General features: G+C 60.1%; 1 protein-coding gene across 2 annotated transcripts in view; it reads left to right on the top strand.

The window, feature by feature from the left end:
• Positions 1-18,128, top strand: part of SYT7 (synaptotagmin 7) — a 58,606-nt gene that overhangs the window by 36,734 nt on the left and 3,744 nt on the right. Inside the window, exons 7-10 of one of the 2 annotated variants that reach the window (XM_036258786.1) lie at positions 3,289-3,411; positions 8,068-8,203; positions 12,307-12,577; positions 17,595-17,764. In XM_036258786.1, coding sequence (XP_036114679.1) covers positions 3,289-3,411; positions 8,068-8,203; positions 12,307-12,577; positions 17,595-17,764 — 700 coding nt within the window. The remainder of the gene's footprint in view (positions 1-3,288; positions 3,412-8,067; positions 8,204-12,306; positions 12,578-17,594; positions 17,765-18,128) is intronic. The other variant, XM_036258787.1, reaches the window with a different exon arrangement.

Here is an 18,128-nt window from a genome sequence, read left to right as displayed (position 1 = left end):
CTGAGGACCCTGGTGTCTCAGGGCTCAGAGAAGGTCCCCCCTTCACTAAAAGCCAGTGGAGACACTAGAGAAGCTGCTGGGGTCCCCAGATCTGTCTCCTCTTCCGGGCTAGTCCCAGGCTGCTCGTGGCCTCCCTGCCATGCTCGCCCTCCCCTCCTGTGACCTCTTTCTTCCCCTGCTCCCAACCTGGTCTCCTTCCCCTCCATGTCCCAGGCCCTGCCTCCTCCCCTCCAGTTTACTTCCCTGTAACTTGACTCTGCTCACCTTCCTCCCTCCCTCTCACTTCCCCTGTCCCTGCCCTGGGCCCTGTCCTCTGCCTCTTCGACCTTCTAGAGCCACCTGTCCTCCATGTCCCGCCCTGGCTCCCCGCAATGACCCCTCCCCTGAGGACAAGCCTTGGGTGTTCCTCCCGAAGCTTTAGAGGGCGTTGTTTCCAAATCAGAGCCTTCTTTCGAGTGTGCAGGTCTGAAAGCAACAGGGCCATTGGTATCTGACTGTAACCGGTCTCCGAGCCACATGCCCCCTGGCCCCGCTCACTGGAGGGCCCGCCCCCCCAGGGCACCCTCTCCTGGCACCCCTCTGGGCACCTGTGCTCACTCTCAGACCCAGGGCAGGTCTGGGCTTCCACCCCTGCTATCACAGCCTCCTTGGGCCTAACATGACCTTCCTTCCAGGCTCGGGGGATCACTCCCCTTGCCCAGGTCTTTCCTGGGAGCACTTTTCATGAGCAGGAGACCAGCACACCAAGCCTGGGAGAAGAGAAAGGGAGGAGGAAGGGAAAGGCCAAGCTCAAGGCCCAGCTCACTGGCAAGATGTGGGCATCCTGAAGGCAAGCAGACCCTCAGGGCATGCTGCCTCCCTGGCTGGACCCCAGCCGCATTTCCAGCAGAGGTACCCCCCGAAGAGGCTCTACCCTGCCAGCTCCCCACACTCGTGCAAGTGGCTTGTGGCTGCAGCCTGACAGGACATGCTGCCTGTGATTCCACTTGGCAGCTCCGGGCAGCGCACCCCCTGGGGCTCTTCAGACCCACCAAGGACCCTTGGGAATCCCACCGGACGCCTGCGCGAGACACACTGCCCAGCGGCACCTCTTGGTTTCCAGGTTACAGTGTGTTTGGAGACAGATGCTGTGGTGCTGGCGTGGATTAGGGGAGCCAAGGGAACTGGTTCTGCTGTGGCTCGAACAGAACGGAAAGCCAGCCAGGCCGCTGCGCCTCTGCTCCTCCAGACTGGGGCTGCGACTCCCCCAGCGGTCCCTCGCAGGGGGTGAGGGGCGGATCCGAAAAGTTTTAGGCTTTGTGGGACACATGTCGTCTTGATCACATGTTTAAATGCACAAACCATTCTTGGCTTCCGGGCTCTACAAACATAGGCCACCAGCTGTAGTTTGCCAACCTCTGCCCCTTGCCTTACAGTGTAGTTTCTGAGGCTTTTCACTCACCCAGATGCTGGTGGCCCAGGTAGAGGAGCAGGTGAGAGGGCGAGCCAGGGCCAGCCCCCAGGACCTCACCCCCTCTCAGGGAGGGGGCATCCCTCCTGCTGTCATGAATGGGACCGCCCAACACCACCGGCTCCCCCAGCTCCCCCCGGCCTCCCATTCTGGCCCTTGCGGCCTGGCCTGCAGTCCGGAGGGGATGACAGATTGGGAATCTATGCGCAGGAGCCGTTTTGTTTTCTAGAAGAGACAAAGGAGTATCTGAAAAATGCATTAACCAGGGAAAAACATGTTCTCACTGGGTTCCCCCCCCCCCAGATCAGCCCGCTCCCAAACAGCCTAATGGAATTTCACCAGCTCTAACACAGTGCCGGTGGGCAGGGGACAGGAAATGAAGACTCGTCCCCAAAGTTAGATGCCAGCACAGGTGTCAGCCTGGAGTGACCGCACCCAGCACAAGGACACGGAGACTGAGAAGGAGTGCCACTACCTAATCCCTCCCCTCCCTGGGCCACCCCGGGCCACTTCTCACCTGGGGGACTTCCGGTACCACAGCCCACTGCTTGTCCTTGCCTTGCCCTCCTGGATGGAGGCAGACGTGGAGGGATTCCTGGTCCAGGATCGGCCTTCCTCCGGAACATTCCGGCAGCTTACCATCTTTCCCTTGGACCTTGAGATGCTTTCATGCATGCCTGGGAATCCCTCTCCCCTCCACAAAGCACCCAGAAAATGCCTGCAAACTCCAATGGTATTGAGGGGCAGCAGGCCACTTTTCACCCCTGGAAAGTTGCCCAGTGGTTCTCCGAGAATGCTCCATACTGAAGCTTCACACTGTGACCTCTGACCCTGCTGCCACCTGCTGTCAACTCCAAGAGGTTCTCGTCTGCTCCTTGTCTGCTCGTGCCGCTCTGCCTGGACTCCCCAGCTTCTCCAGACCACCCTCACTGCAGACCTGGGCTCCCTCGGCCTGCCTGGACTCCCCAGCTTCTCCAGACCACCCTCACTGCAGACCTGGGCTCCCTCGGCCTGCCTGGACTTCTCCAGACTTGCCAAGTTCCTGCCTTTCTCAGGTCCATCTTGGCTCTTTGGTGACCTTCTGGGCCGTTTCTCCGAGGAATGGCCCTGCGGTTATTCCCTGGATCTTCAGGAAGGGGGACGCAGGACAAGGCCCACAATGGCCGATACACCATAGGCCAGAAGAGACTTCCTTTTCCCTCTGTTGGGCTGTGTGTCCAGGGAGCCAGGGGAGGAAGCTCCTTAGACCCCTCCTGCATCAAGCATGCCTTGCTGACCACGACCAAGAAGTGTCTTTATGAGGGGCTTCCACAAGCTCCGGGTGCAGTGCCCACTGGACTTCCCAACTTGGTCAGAACCTCCCAGCTGGGAGTCAGACTGCCTGAAGCCAGATGGCGACAGAGCCCCTCCCTCCCTCCCGGGCCCAGGTGCTCAGAGCCAGTAGCCCCTGGCCTTGGCTTCGCTGGAGGTGAATTCGCCTTTGGAAGTCTGCCATGTCCCGGGGCCTGGACTCCGCTCCCCTCAGCCTCCCCCCAGTGTCCCCCTCAGGAAGTCCCAGGCACGTGCCACCTCAGTAGGCCTCTGCCCAGCCCTGGCCCCCTGGCGAGCTGGGTCTGGACAGTGGACAGCGCCCTCCATTGCCTCCCCGCCCCTCCCCCGCCTCGCCCCACTCTACAACTGTTGGCAGTGCTGAAGTTTTGTTTCTCTCCTGCAGGCCCAGTTTCTTACGCTTTTTTCTTCTCTCTTTTTGTCTCTGTCTCTGTCTCTGTCTCCTTCCCCTCCCCGCCCCGCCCCCGCCCCGCCCGTGGGGCCTCCTCCTCTCACCGGCTGGTGGGCAGGGAAGGCCGGATGGTGGTGCTATCCTTGGTCTTAGGGCTTTCGGAACAGGATGACTTTGCCAATATCCCTGACCTGCAAAACCCAGGAACCCAGCAGAACCAGAACGCTCAGGGGGACAAGAGGTACGAGCTCAGGCGAGGGCCCGCGGCGGCGGCAGAGGAGGAGGCGCAGAGAGGCTGCTGCCTCAACCAGCCCGGCTGCTGGACGGCGGCGGTGCCTTCAGTGGATGCTGGGCGGACGGCTGCCCCTCCCCAGCCGGTGCCCTCACACACGGCCACCTGGTGGTGTCCCTCGGGTCTGAGGCCAGTGCGGCCGTCCTGGGACCATTCTGGATCAAGCCTGCTCCCCGGGCATGCTTGCCCTCGCCCGGAGCAAGCCAGCTTTTCTGCCCCATCCTCCTGCTTGGCTCCCCCTCCTGCCCCCTCATCTTCCATCTCTGCCCCGACCCAGAAATCCCAGTTTCTCCGGTGGTTGGTGGGCGGGGGGGATGTTAGGGAAGGGGCGCCCGCCCGTTCTCCCTCATCCCCGCCACCTCAACCTCCCTCTTGCCTGGAGGTCCCCCTGGGTGATGGTCACACACCCCGCTGCAGAGGTGTGGCCAGCTACTCTGCTGATGGGAGGAGTCCCTGGTGGGGAGGGTTTCGGGCAGGGGAGGGGCCTGGTGACCAGAAAGCCAGAAAGGCAGCCCCTGAGCCTGAGGTCCCAAGAGTAGGGAACAGAGTGAGGAGCTGAGAGCACCCTGTCCCTGGGAGCCTGCTGCAGCCTCGGGGCCTGTGAGGATCAGGAATAGCCCGTGTGGCCACAGCAGAGGCCGAGCAGAGGGCTGGGCATCCACTGTCCCAGGAAAGCATCTCCTGATGCCCCGTCCCAGGCTGGGGCAGGGTACTGGGAAGGGCCCGAGGTCCCGGGCTCCCACAGCATCACAAAGGCGGGGGCATCCTGTGTCCAGTCCGGCCACCTCCTCTCACCTGGCCTTGGGCTGGGCCAGCCACGCCCCTGTGTTCAGGGAGGAGGGCCTATCCCTCAGCCAGGTCTGCTCTGCATCCGACCAAAGCCCTGCCTGCAGGAAAGCATGTGGCCCGCGGCAGCCAGGACGCCCGCCTTCCAGCTCTAGTTCAACCTTGGGCGTGTCACCGCCCCTCTCGGGCCTCTATTTCCCTGTCTCAGGAAGGATCGAGCAAGGTGACCCCTTCCTGCTTGGACATGCTAAGCTTCTGAGGCGGGAACAGGCCCTCCTGCTGGGGCACCTGTCAGACCCTGTCAGCCGGGCGGGGACCCTGACGCTTGCTCATTCAGGAGCCCTTAGGTGCAGGAAGGGACTGTCCCAAGCTGCTCCGGGGCCTGGGGGTCAGGGAAGGATAGGCCAAGTTAGCCGACTTGCCTGCCCCTCTGGTGGCTTCTGGAGACCAGCCCTCTCGTGTCTTCCCATCCAAGCCCACAGTTGCATGTCTGTGGTGGGCAGAGCCAGAAGCCCACAGAGTGGGAGGGGAGAGCAGGACCAGTGACACAGATGGGGTCACACCCTGAGCCCCAGTTCTGGGCTACAGGAGGAACAGAGCCCACCACCCCCGACTCACTTGGTGCGAGAGGAGTCCGGCTTCCTGGGCGGGGCCTGGACTGGGCCGAGGGAGGCAGGGGTCCTGGGCTGAGGGCAGGAGGCGGCAGGAACGGGCCGCTCAGCGCCCTTGCCTGGGAAAGTGTGAAGCGTGAGGGAGCACACGCAGGCTGGAAACGAGATTTCACGTCACCCATGTGTCAATGAACTGGCCCCATCTTCACCCACAGCCTATTCGTACCTCTTTGCCACTTAGGTCTCGCTCCACATTTTAACACACCCGTCCATTCTGACCATTGCATCAGCCATCCCTGCCTTCCTGGGAGAGGTGGGCATGGAGGTGGAGGCCACGGCCACACCGGGACCCAGCCTGGCTTTCCAGGTGGACCCATGCCATTCCCACGGGTCACACCCACCCCATCCTGAGCACTCATTTCTCGTGGCCTCTGGCGTGTGTGCAAGGATGTCCGGAACCCAGCGCTTCCTTCCCAGCACCCTCCCACCCCAGGCTTGGCACTGGCACCACCCAGTGGGCACCAGGCACGTAGGGCTCCACCCCTCTGGGCTCCTGGCTCCTTGGACCTTGGAATGGAAGGCTTATCTTAACTCTCCCTTCCTCTTCAGCTTCTGCTTCCAGACCCAGTCCCCCCTTTTCCACCCAGGCTCCGGGGTAAGAGGTGGGAGGCCCTTGGCTGTTGCTGGGGAGGCAACCCCAGCACCAGGGTCTGTTAGCACCAGGCTCCTGGGAGGAGGAGTGGCCACTCCAGGTCCCGAAAGAGATGGGGGTTCATCTAGCAAGGAACTTGGAGGTGGAAGGGCTCGTCTCAGCCCCTACTCCAGGATTCTTGGTGGCTGGAAAGCCCCATCCAGAGCCCCCCAAGCCCTGGGCCTCGGTGCAGTGGACCCCAAGAACTTCAGGATGCTCCCACGCCTGCATTCCACCTTCGCCCATCTGCCCTGCTCCCATCCCCACGTCACGCTCTCGGCCATCCCTTTCACCACTGCTTCTCGGGATCCAAATGGTTTCCACCATGGCCCCACCCCACCCGAGTGGGGCATGGGGCAGGACCAGGCCTGACCACCCCCATCGCTCTTGCCCCAAAGCCACCATGTCTCCTGTCGCGGTGTGTGTCCCCCGCCTCCTCTCTGCCTCCTCTCGGCCGCTCACTGCTCCTGTCCCCTTGTGCACCTGCAGCCCTCGTCTCCAACTAACCTTTCTTGGCCTCTCTCCCCTCCCCCTCCCATCTGCTCCTACAGGGATGTCCCGGGCCAGCGACGGGCCCCTCCGCCTCCCTCTGCCTCTCTGTGCACTTGTCTCTCTGTCTCTCTCTGTCCTGTAACCTCCAGTAGCTTCAGTGGCGCTGACCATCTCTTCCCAGGCTGCTTTGCAGCTATGCTGATGCTGTGGTGTGGCCAGAATAACTGACTTTCTCATACCTCCAGCCGTCAATCTCTGCTCTCTCCTCCTCTCCCCCTCTGTTTTTAACCTGACTTTACCTCTCCAGCTATTTCAGTCTCCTCTTCCTCCCCGTGCCTGCCTGCGTGAGCACGTGTCCACGCGTGTCCATGTGTGAGTGTGCGTGCGTGCGTGCTGCTGTGGCCGCGCCTCGGAGCGGCGCCCTGGTGTCCGAGGGCTGGGCGGGGTGTGGCCGTGTTGTCCGGGCAAGGCCAAGTGCCCACCACAGGAGCCCTGTGCATCTGCTTCTCAGCGCCGTCCGAGAGTGCTCCCCGCGTTTTCTGTTCCAGTTTGTGCCGGTCACCAGCACACCTTGGCATGCCTGGGCTCCCCAAGTGTGTCTCCTCCTGGCGTCAAAGTGTGCGCAACCCTGTATGTGTGTCATCTCCCTGCTCTGGTCAACCTGCCTGTCGCCTGTACCATTCTCTCCTGTTCCCCTGGGTGTCCTTTGGGCTTACGTGCACTAATGTGTGCGCGTGTGTGCGTGCGCATGCATGTGTGTGTGCACATGTGGTGTGTGTGCGCGCATGTGTGTATATGTGTGTATGTGTCTACACACATGCATGTGTGTATGTGTGCACACATATGTGTGTGTGTGAGTGTGTGTGTGCGTGTCCTAGTGTCCCCCCTCCAGGACTTGGCATATTCCGTGCATGTCTCTGTGCCTGTCATGGCCAATTGTGTGCTGGTGGCTGGTCCATACCAAGAGCCGCGGCTTGTGTCCAGCCTGTGTGGTCTCTGCATTGGCTCTGGTACTCTCAAAGCATTTCTATTGGAGCCTGCCCTGAGCCCCACACTGCCAGTCTCCCCGTCTCCTCCATGCTGCCTGCCCCCGCCTTTCTCCTCATGGGATGTTCCAGCTGGTCCCTGGAGGCTTTTAGTCCCCTCTTCCTGAGCCCCAGCTAGAAGGAGCCTGGCCTCACCACCCAGCCACTGGGCCAGAGAGCCTGGCTCCCTGGAAACAGCATGGAGTCGGGGTGCAGACAGGGCCTCTCGTGGAATGGTCAGACCTAGGGCTTCTTGGTGGTACCCCATCTTTCTCTGACCCTGAGGGAGAGCCTTCTAAAATGTGCAGTCCTTAGCGTGGGGAAGGGTAAGAATTGCAGAGCAAGGGGTAATGACTTGCCCTATCCAACAGGTGGCTATTTAAGTCTAAATGAGTTCAAGTCAAACATTTAAAAATTCAGTTCTGTCGCACTGGCCACATTTCACAAGCTCAGTAGCCACACGTGGCCAACACAGGCATAGAACACTTCTGTCGTCCTAGAAGTTCCACTGGACAGTGGTCCTGACCTCACCTGGTCAGTCTCGGGTCTGAAGGGCACCCGTGCTCTCGCCGAGCCTGAACAAACACAGGTGGGGCGTCCGGCAGATAGGCACTCTGGGTGTGTCCCCAGAGCGGAGTGATGCAGAGAGGCAACCTGGACACACCACCGCGGAGCCTCCCTCCCAGGCTGGGGCGAGCAGGGAAGCAGGGGGCCTCTGGGGAGGGAAGCAAGCTCAGGGATCACCATGCAAGCAGTGACTGGAGGGTGCGGGGCTTCTGGGGAACAGGTAGAGTGGGAGTACCCCCAAACAGCACCCACAGGGGCAGTCAAAGCAGGTCACACTGGAGCGGGCCAGGGTGTAAGACGCAGGCCTCCCACAGTTCCTACTGGCCTCAGGCGGTGGCAGCTGCTTGGCTCAGAGGAGGTCCTGCCAGGCCCATGGTGCCCAGCCAGCCCCGCCACCTCCAGTCGTGATCATTCGGACCCTCTCTGCCCCCAGGTTGCCCGCAGGAGGAAAGGTGGTGAACACGGCTCCAGTGCCCAGCCAGACGCCTCACGATGAGTCTGACCGTAGGACAGAGCCACGCTCCTCCGTCTCGGACCTCGTCAACTCCCTCACCAGCGAGATGCTTATGGTGAGAAGGGCAGGAGGCCTGGGGCCCATGCAGGAGCTGGTGTGCAGATAGGTGGCAGAGGGAGCTGTCCCCCCAGGCAGGGGAACCAGCATGGTGACCAGCTCTTTCATCGAAACAGCCTCTCATGCCTCAGTTTCCTCACTTGTCAAGTGAGAATAAGAATGCCCATCCTCCTCTGTCCCGGGTTAACCACGGCCTAAGAAAACCTACTCATGTGAGAGAGTTTTATGATCCTAGAAGGAAAGGCTCGTGGACAGAGGACTTGGGACAGAGGTGTTCCCTACCTCTGAGTGGCACCCCATTGAGTAGAGGTCTGAGGCGGAGCTCCCAGGGGAGCAGGTCTCATATCTTCATCCCAGAGACCTTCCTTCCCCAACCCCCATTGCTGGGGGGCCAGCTGAGGTCCAAAGAGAACAAGACAGCAAGATCTGCCCTGGTCCTGGTCCCTGTGAGGGGACAGCTGTGCTGGAGTTCAGCTGTCCACTCCCCACCAGGATCCCAGCCCTGTGGGTCGGGGCGTTTTTTCCCCACCAAAGCAGAGCTGTGGCTCTGCATAGCGCCCCCTGGTGGCAGCATCAGCCAGTCACCACTATTTGCCCTGCCTATGCTTTCCAAAGGCCGGAGATTTGCAAAGAGGGTCAGTCCAAGCTTTGGCAGCTCAGAAGCCCCAGGAAGGCTTGGGGAGGGTGTGCAGGTGGGACCTGGTGCCAGCTGTGTTCTACTGGACATAACCTGGGACAAGTCACTTCCCCTCCTTGGACTAGCCGCTGCCCCTACCCCCTCTCCCCAGAGAAGGAAAGGGCTTGGTGGGCTCTCAGGCCCTCTTCAGTGCTGACGTCATTCAATTCAGAGTTCCCTGCCCACTGCCTTGGCAGCAAAGTCCCCATCCTCCCTGAGGCCCCCAGAGCCCCTAGCCCCCACCCTTGGCCATGTAGGGTTCCGGCCGGCTCTAACCATCATCCCCACTGCCCTTTTCTGGCCCAGCCCAGAGACCCAGCTAAAATGCAGATCCCCAGCCAGCAGGCCTGAGATGGGCCCACGTTTCTCTTGGGTGCAGATTAGAGCATCAGATGTTCCCTGTTCTAGATCTGGTCTCCCTTGGGCCTCCTCACCTTGCCCCATTATACCAGCCTCCAGGCCCTTGCGTGCCCGGCTCTCCACTGCCCTCTTGTCCGTCCTCCCCCACTCATGTAGATGGCCCTCATTTCCTCCGGACAGGCCATCGCCACAGTCTTCCCTGTCTCCCTGCAGCCTTCTAATTGGTTACAGCGTCCTGGTAGCCAGGTTCCCAGAAGGGACGGCCCCTTTCCAGCCAGTCTGCCTGCCCCCTGCTGCTCCCAGGGAGGGGGACAGCCACAGCAGAGGAAGGAAGTTCAGGCCTCCTGCCCTCTCGCAGGCTCAGGGGACCCTTGGAGGCAGCAAGCAGGACCTAATTGCCCAGCCCTAGGCCAAAGGCAGGTCATTAGCGTCAGGAGTGATGATGAAGGTGAGCAGGCCGACATGAGCTGCTGTCAGAAGCTCGGGGTCAGGAGGAGTGGGGCACCCATGGCTGGCCAGAGGAAGGGTCAGAGAGGAAGCTGGGCCACACCCCCATCCAAGTCACCCCACCCTGGCACTGCCTAAATACATTATTTTAAAAATTACTGATTGATTGATGTGAGAGAGAGAGAGAGAGGAAGGGAGAAAAAGAAACTCGACCTGTTGCTCCACTTATTTGTGCATTCATTGGTTGATCTCGTATGTGCCCTGACTAGGGATCAAACCCACAACCTTGGTATATTGGGATGACACTCTAACCAACTGAGCTACCCAGCCAGGGCCCAAATGTTTTTGATGCTTCTACTTGAGCAAGGGCTCAGGCAGCACCTCCCGGGGGCGTGGTGGGGGTGGCCTGCTTGATTGCCATGGAAACAGCTCCTGGAGCTGTCCCAGCTGGTTAACTAGGGCTCAAGGCTGTGGTTCTGCAAGGCTGGAAGTGGGCATGAAACCACTGCCTGCTTCCAGGTAAAGCCCCCTCGGCCCACCCCACCCCGTCCAGACTACTTCCTATGGGAGCCAAGAGCCAAGTGACCAGCGAGACCTCAGGTGGGGCTGGGGCCATCTGGACTCCAGTCACCAGGGCACCGGGAAGGGGCAAGAGGTCTTTGCAGGCCCCAGGGCAGGGGCCAGACTGCAGAGCAGGGCTATGGAAGAGACCTGAACCCATTTAACCCTCCCAGGAACCCACAAGTTGGGTCTCATGGTCCCATTCTGCAGATGCAGAAACTGAGGTTCCAAGGGAGTGGGCTGGTAGGAGGAGAGGGAAGGAACACCAGGGGGAGACTGGATCTGGGTAGGGAAGCCACCCTCCCAGGGGACCTGGGTGGAGCTTGCTAGGTTGCTTAGATCTGGCTGGGGGCGGGGACTGGAGGGACCCTCTTCCACCCGGAGGAGGAGCAGGGGAGGCAGCTCATCCCCCTTCCGGCTCCAGGCACGACCAGAGTGGCTGTGGAAGCCCAGCCTCTGGATCTGAGTGAGTGAGGGCAGCTGGAGGGGTATCCGTGGTGGCTGGCACTGACCTGGGTTTGAGCTTCCACTCACCTCTAGGCAACTTGATCAAGTCAGTCATTTATCTATGCCCCAAACCAAACTGGAATACAGCCCTGCGACCTCTTCAGGATGTTGCAGGGAGTGTGAGGGCCAAGCACCCTGCACAGCGCAGGGCCAGGCGTGTAGCAGTTACTATTATTTGTGTGACTTGGATGCTTCTCACCTGGGGCAGGCGAGTCCTCACTGGCTTGGGGGGAAGTCGCGACATTGCCCTGGGATGTGGGCCTGCTTTGGTGGAAAGGACGGGCTCTCAAGTCAGAGAGGGTTCATATTGCTGTGCAGTTTGGGCATGTGACTTAACCTCTCTGAGCCAGTCTCCTCAGCCAGATTGGTGATAGCTGCCTCGCCCGCTGTTGTCAGGAATCAGTAAGAAGGTGATGTAAGTCTTCTGCCATGGTAGGTGTGCACTATACATATTCTTATCATCTATATTAATGAGCATTTCAGAGCTTGGGGTCACCTCTCCAGGAGGAAAGAGGGACCACAGAGAAGGCTTCTGTGGAGGAAGTGGGAAGAGAAAACGGGGGCCAGCATTTCATCTTAAATATGGTGCCCTGAGCCCACCCCTGGCTCTCAACCAATCACCTGAGGAGCTTTTAGTACAAGGATGCCTGGGCCATCCGGACGCCCTGGGTTTGGGGTGGGGTCTGGGGTGGGATCCAGGTGGCCAGGAGCGGGTAGTATTCTAAGACTTGCCCAGATATTCTCAATGGGCAGCCACAGCTGAGAAGACATGGCTGGGAGACCGGGAATGGGACACCCCTGCCGCCCTCCGGGCCTCCCTGCCTCTGGGCATCCGTGACCTGTCAGTCGCTGGGTCAGCCTAAGGGCTATCCCTGAGGGGTGGGGACTGAATCAGGCAGAGTCTTCGCTTCCAGTGGTCCTCAGCCTGGTGTTCGGGCTCCTCTTAAACAACTCTGCTACCCACCCCCCAGGAGCCCCCACCCCCATCACACCAGGCTCCCAGGGCCCCAGGCCTGGGAATCTGTCTTCAGTGCCCCTGCCTTACACAAACGGGCGTTATTCCTGAAAACTCCCCTCTCTCATTTTGTAAATCACATCCTCAGAACTCCAGAGTCACTTTCTAAAGAAAGATCATGGTACACTCCTCTGAGATGAGAACAATCTCCCTCCTCTGTTTGGTAGCCCATGTTTTTATATTGGTGTATTTCACAAAATACACAAAAATGCCCCGCAGGGCTGTGGGAGCGTGGGAAGCTGGGGGAGGGAGCTCGGCCAGCCAGCACAGCGGGGACCAAGGGAGGCAAGGGCAGCAGGCCCGGGGTGTTCAGGAGACAGGGCCTGAGCCAGCTCTGCCCTCCCTGTGCAAGGTGCTTGCCCTCCACCTGGGCATGAGTGTGGGCTGGGCCCCCCCTGGTGACCAGGGGGCGAGTGCAGCTCTCAGCAGCTGGACTGGCCTTGGGCACAGAGAGGCCTAACTGTGCTGGGCTGCAGGGGCGGCTTTGGGGAAGCAGAATCCTCCCCAACCCGGCTGGCCCCTCCCCCTCCCCCAGCTCTCCCCAGGCTCCGAGGAGGACGAGGCCCATGAGGGCTGCAGCCGAGAGAACCTGGGCCGGATCCAGTTCAGCGTCGGCTACAACTTCCAGGAGTCCACGCTCACCGTGAAGATCATGAAGGCCCAGGAGCTGCCGGCCAAGGACTTCAGTGGCACCAGTGACCCCTTTGTCAAGATCTACCTGCTGCCAGACAAGAAGCACAAGCTGGAGACCAAGGTGAAGAGGAAGAACCTGAACCCCCACTGGAACGAGACCTTCCTCTTTGAAGGTGAGGCTGGTGCCGCCCCTGTCCGCCCGCAGTCTCTCCCCTCTGCACTCGCCCCGCCCAACCACATGCCTGTGCACTCGGGACATGTACACATACACACACAGAGTCGAGTGCACCTACATCCAGCAGGCATTTCCTGCCCTTGCACACACCACACATGCTGTCCTGCCCAGGTAACCTGCCGCGTTCCCATCTGGCTGGGATGTAGCAGCAAGTGGAGCTGTCGTCATGGCCAGAGGCTAAGGAGGACAGCTGGGCCACCACTGGCCTCCAGCTCAAACCAAGGACTCACCCTGAGGGGGCAGGAAGGAGGAGAGGCACCCACAGGATCCAGAAGTGGAGCATCTGGAGCGACCATAGTGTAGGTTAAGAGCACAGGTTATGGCCCAGGCTTCCTGAGTTTGAATCCCAGCTCTGCCACTTACCAGCTGTGTGACGGGCAAATTCCTGAGCCTCTCGGTGCCTTGGTTTCAAATCAGGAAATCAGCAAATTATAAAAGCACTTACCCCAGTGCCTTCCAGGAGCAATGGCTCTGAACCATGCCCCTGTCAGGGCAAATGTCCTTCCTCTCTCCTACAGGCCCTTCTGTGTCTCTTATCGCTGAGGGGTCAATGTAACCGGGAAGCTGGTGTATGATCAGGGACTGATTTCCTCCCGGGCCCTTCGGGTGCCTGGACCTGACTTAGAGAAGTCATAACCCTTTCCCATCAGCCTGTTCAACCAGTGAGAACCACTCCTGGTGCCCTGGCTCTCCAGAACCTTCCATGTGCACCCCAGGGACTCTCCCATCTGGTGTCGCAGCCAGTTCACCCCCAACACCTCACTGAGGGGAGCTAATGGGCACTCCTGTGTTTCTCTCCTCCTCCCCAGGTCAGTGTGGGGTCAGTTTAGAGGTGGTGCAGCCAGCCAGAGGCTCGGCCATCTGGAGGTGTATGGAGCCAGTGAGTGGGATGAGGTCTGTGGGCAGAGCCCCAATCCACTGGTCCCTCCTGCAAATATCCATCTGGCATTCACTCTGAGGCAGGCACCCTCCTGGGTACTGGGTGTGCAGAGCAGAATTAGGCCCTCAAGGCCTTTCCGGGTTCATTAAGCCATGCTCTGCATGACAGCTGCTGCAGGAACCCAGTATGAGCTCCCCTTGGTGGTGGTGAAGAACATTTCCCAGAAGAAGGGCCATTTAAGATAGGTTGTGGTGGATGAATAGGAGTTTGCCAAAAAACAGACTGCCTCCGGCGTTGCAGAGAGCTAACTGAGGTGCAAGGACTCTCGGAAACTCCAACATTTTCAGAACATTTGTCAGGAACTTCACCTGCCTAGATGCCAAGGCGCACTAGGCAAGGTCCTTGGGGTACTCCAGGATGAGCCAGACAGATCCAGGCCCCCTCAGTATGAGGAGGCAGCCCTGGAGGGACTCAGAGGCTGGAGGTTCCAAGAACATAGGGTGTTGTCTTCTAGTGCACCTGTTCGTCAGAGGCTTCTCTGTGCTTGTAGCCTCTCTGGCTGAAGGCGCTAGAATCCTCCAGAGCGCTTCATCTTCTCCATCAGTCGGGCTAAGGTTGTGTCCTCTCTCCTTCTGGTTCCTACCCTGGTTCAGGATCTGATCCCCTCAGGCCTCCAGGCTGGTCTTCGCCCTCTGCACCTCCCAGGCCGGCCCCTCCTCCAACAAAGCCCCCCAAAGTCCAATGACTGGCTTCCTAGCACCTCTTCCGTCCCATCCGAGCTCTTTCCCAGCGCTCCCTCTGGTCTCAGCTCCCTCTCCACCCAGCACCCGCCCCCTGCTCCATTGGGCCATATCATCGGCACTTATGCACTTGTTCAGTTATTGATTCACTTAACAAATATTTATCGAGTGCCTACTGCGTGCCAGAAACAGTGTTAGACTCTGAGACCCGGAGGAGGAGGACAGAGAGGGAATAGACTCTGAGACCCGGAGGAGGAGGACAGAGAGGGAATAGACTCTGAGACCCGGAGGAGGAGGACAGAGAGGAAATAGACTCTGAGACCCGGAGGAGGAGGACAGAGAGGGAATAGACTCTGAGACCCGGAGGAGGAGGACAGAGAGGGAATAGACTCTGAGACCCGGAGGAGGAGGACAGAGAGGGAATAGACTCTGAGACCCGGAGGAGGAGGACAGAGAGGGAATAGACTCTGAGACCCGGAGGAGGAGGACAGAGAGGGAGTAGACTCTGAGACCCGGAGGAGGAGGACAGAGAGGGAGTAGACTCTGAGACCCGGAGGAGGAGGACAGAGAGGGAGTAGACTCTGAGACCCGGAGGAGGAGGACAGAGAGTGAAGTAGACTCTGAGACCCGGAGGAGGAGGACAGAGAGGAAGAGACTCTGAGACCCGGAGGAGGAGACAGAGAGGGAGTAGACTCTGAGACCCGGAGGAGGAGGACAGAGAGGGAGTAGACTCTGAGACCCGGAGAGGAGGACAGAGAGGGAGTAGAATCTGATACCCGGAGGAGGAGGACAGAGAGGGAGTAACTCTGAGACCCTGAGGAGGAGGACAGAGAGGGGAGTAGACTCTGAGACCCGGAGGAGGAGGACAGAGAGGGAGTAGACTCTGAGACCCGGAGGAGGAGGACAGAGAGGGAGTAGACTCTGAGACCCGGAGGAGGAGGACAGAGAGGGAGTAGACTCTGAGACCCTGAGGAGGAGGACAGAGAGGGAGTAGACTCTGAGACCCGGAGGAGGAGGACAGAGAGGGAGTAGACTCTGAGACCCGGAGGAGGAGGACAGAGAGGGAGTAGACTCTGAGACCCGGAGGAGGAGGACAGAGAGGGAATAGACTCTGAGACCCGGAGGAGGAGGACAGAGAGGGAGTAGACTCTGAGACCCGGAGGAGGAGGACAGAGAGGGAGTAGACTCTGAACCCGGAGGAGGAGGACAGAGAGGGAGTAGACCTCTGAGACCAGGGAGGAGGAGGACAGGAGAGGGAGTAGACCTCTGAGACCCGGAGGAGGAGGACAGAGAGGGGAGTAGACTCTGAGACCCGAGGTGGAGGACAGAGAGGGAATAGACTCTGAGGACCCGGAGGAGGAGGACATGAGAGGGAGTAGACTCTGAGACCGGAGGAGGAGGACAGAGAGGGAGAGTAGACTCTGAGACCCGGAGGAGGAGGACAGAGAGGGATTAGACTCTGAGACCCGGAGGAGGAGGACAGAGAGGGAGTAGAGGGAGAGACTCTCGAGACCAGTACCAACCGGAGGAGGAGGACAGAGAGGGAATAGACTCTGAGACCCGGAGGAGGAGGACAGAGACGGCATAGACATCTGAGACCCTGAGGAGGAGGACAGAGAGGGAATAGACTCTGAGACCCGGAGGAGGAGGACAGAGAGGGAATAGACTCTGCGGACCCTGGAGGAGGAGGACAGAGAGGGAGTCGACTCTTGAGACCCCGGAGGTAGGAGGACAGAGAGGGATAGACTCTGAGACCCGGAGGAGGAGGACAGAGAGGGAGTAGACTCTGAGACCCGGAGGAGGAGGACAGAGAGGGAAGAGACTCTGAGACCCGGAGGAGGAGGACAGAGAGGGAGTAGACTCTGAGACCCGGAGGAGGAGGACAGAGAGGGAGTAGACTCTGAGACCCGGAGGAGGGATGGACAGAGAGGGAGTGACCTCTGAGACACGGAGGATGGAGGACAGAGAGGGAAGTAGAACTCTGATACCCGGAGAAGAGGAGGACGAGAGGGAAGAGACTCTGAGACCCGGAGGAGGAGGACAGAGAGGGAGTAGACTCTGAGACCCGGAGGAGGAGGACAGAGAGGGAGTAGACTCTGAGACCGGGAGGAGGAGGACAGAGAGGGAAGAGACTCTGAGACCCGGAGGAGGAGGACAGAGAGGGAGTAGACTCTGAGACCGGGAGGAGGAGGACAGAGAGGGAGTAGACTCTGAGACAGGGAGGAGGAGGACAGAGGCCTTCCTCGGAACCCTAGCCTAGCGAGTCAGACTCAAGGAGCCAGGCAGATGCATCTCTGGGGCCTGTGGTAGCTGCAAAGGCAAAGTGCTGAGTGCGCAGCAGGGGGCCTGACCCCATCTGGGCTGTCAGGGAACAAAGTGGAGCCGGACGGGCGGTGTAGGGGCCGCTTGGGCGGGCGGGAAGGAGGCCGGGATGGCCGGAGCCCAGTGGCCGCCGAGTGAAGAGTGGTCACAAGACGAGCAGGAAGGGGAAAGTGCGCCGAACTGTGGAGGGTTCGAAGCCAAGGCGGGCGCCCGGCTTTTATTCTAAGTGCACTGGGAGTCTCTGAAAGGCTTTGAGCCAGAGTGTTATGACATGGTTGCTATTTATAAAAGCTCATCTGGCCACGGTCGAGAACGGACTGTAGGAGAAAGTGAGCAAACTGGAGGGCGGTTTGGAGACCTGGTGACGGTCTAGGCCAGAGGTGCGGTGGTCGGGGTGAGGCAGTGGCCGTGGAGAAGGGAGCAGCTGCGGGCCGTTGAGGAAGGTCGGAGGGCCGGGCCGATGCGTTGGAAGGAGGCGAAGGGGAAGCGCGGAGTCCGGGGACAGGCGTCCACTCTGACTTCTACCCCTTTGCCATTTCCCTCTGCCGGGTCCTTCCGGGTCTTCCTGTCTGGCCGCCGTGATCATGCCAGACAGGGCCACTTGCCCAGACCTGCCTCGGGATGATTGGCGGTGGCCGGGCTGCCCAGAGAGCGAGGGGACCGACCGCAGCCCGGTCACTGAGGCGGATACGTGACAAATGAGAAAATGAATGACCGGTCCCAGCTCTGCTCTGTACTCGCTGTGGAGCTCTGGACAAGTGACTGAAGCCCTCTGCATCTCAGTCCCCTCATCTGTAAGGACAAGAGACCGTCCACCTTGGAGACGGTCACTAGAAACAGATGAGACGATGGCAATTATTGCTAAGGTGGCAAGAAGGTCTGAATGTGGCCCTCTGTGCCTGGCCGGGGTGGCAGCAGGAAGGGTCAGGGCCTTCCTGCCCAGGAGCCCCACCCTGCCCAGGTCCCATGTGGCCCCTTGGTCCCACTCTTCACCTGCATTGTCTGTCCCCCAGGTTTCCCCTATGACAAGGTGGTGCAGAGGGTCCTCTACCTCCAGGTCTTGGACTATGACCGCTTCAGCCGCAACGACCCCATTGGGGAGGTGTCCATCCCCCTCAACAAGGTGGACCTGACCCAGATGCAGACCTTCTGGAAGGATCTGAAGCCATGCAGCGATGGGAGTGTAAGGCCCCAGTCTCGGGCCCCTGGCGGGGGGCCGACAGACCCAGCCCTAGTCCCTGTCAGTCTTAGGAAGGTCAGAGTGCTGTGGGGAGGGGTGCACACGGGCAGCTCCGGGGGACTGAGTTCCCACCAGCCGTCTCAGCGCTGGGGCTTGGCCCTTGGCAGGACTCTCTTGAGAAACCTGAGGCTGCGTTCAGGGAGGAGAGCGTGGGGGCAGCGCACAGACCTGCCCGATGAGGGGAGACCAAGCATGGCCGGGATGGTAGACAGAGGAGGGGGTAAGCACCCAGGTCAGGTACAGGAGCCCGGGGCTGTGGGGCCAGCCAAGGAGCTCAGTGAGCATTCCCTGCCCCCAGTCCCCGTGC

The sequence above is a fragment of the Molossus molossus genome, unplaced genomic scaffold (assembly GCF_014108415.1).
Source record: "Molossus molossus isolate mMolMol1 unplaced genomic scaffold, mMolMol1.p scaffold_m16_p_13, whole genome shotgun sequence".
NCBI classification, from domain to species: domain Eukaryota; kingdom Metazoa; phylum Chordata; class Mammalia; order Chiroptera; family Molossidae; genus Molossus; species Molossus molossus.
Note: the sequence above shows the minus strand (reverse complement) of the source record. Positions and strands in the feature narration are given on the sequence as shown.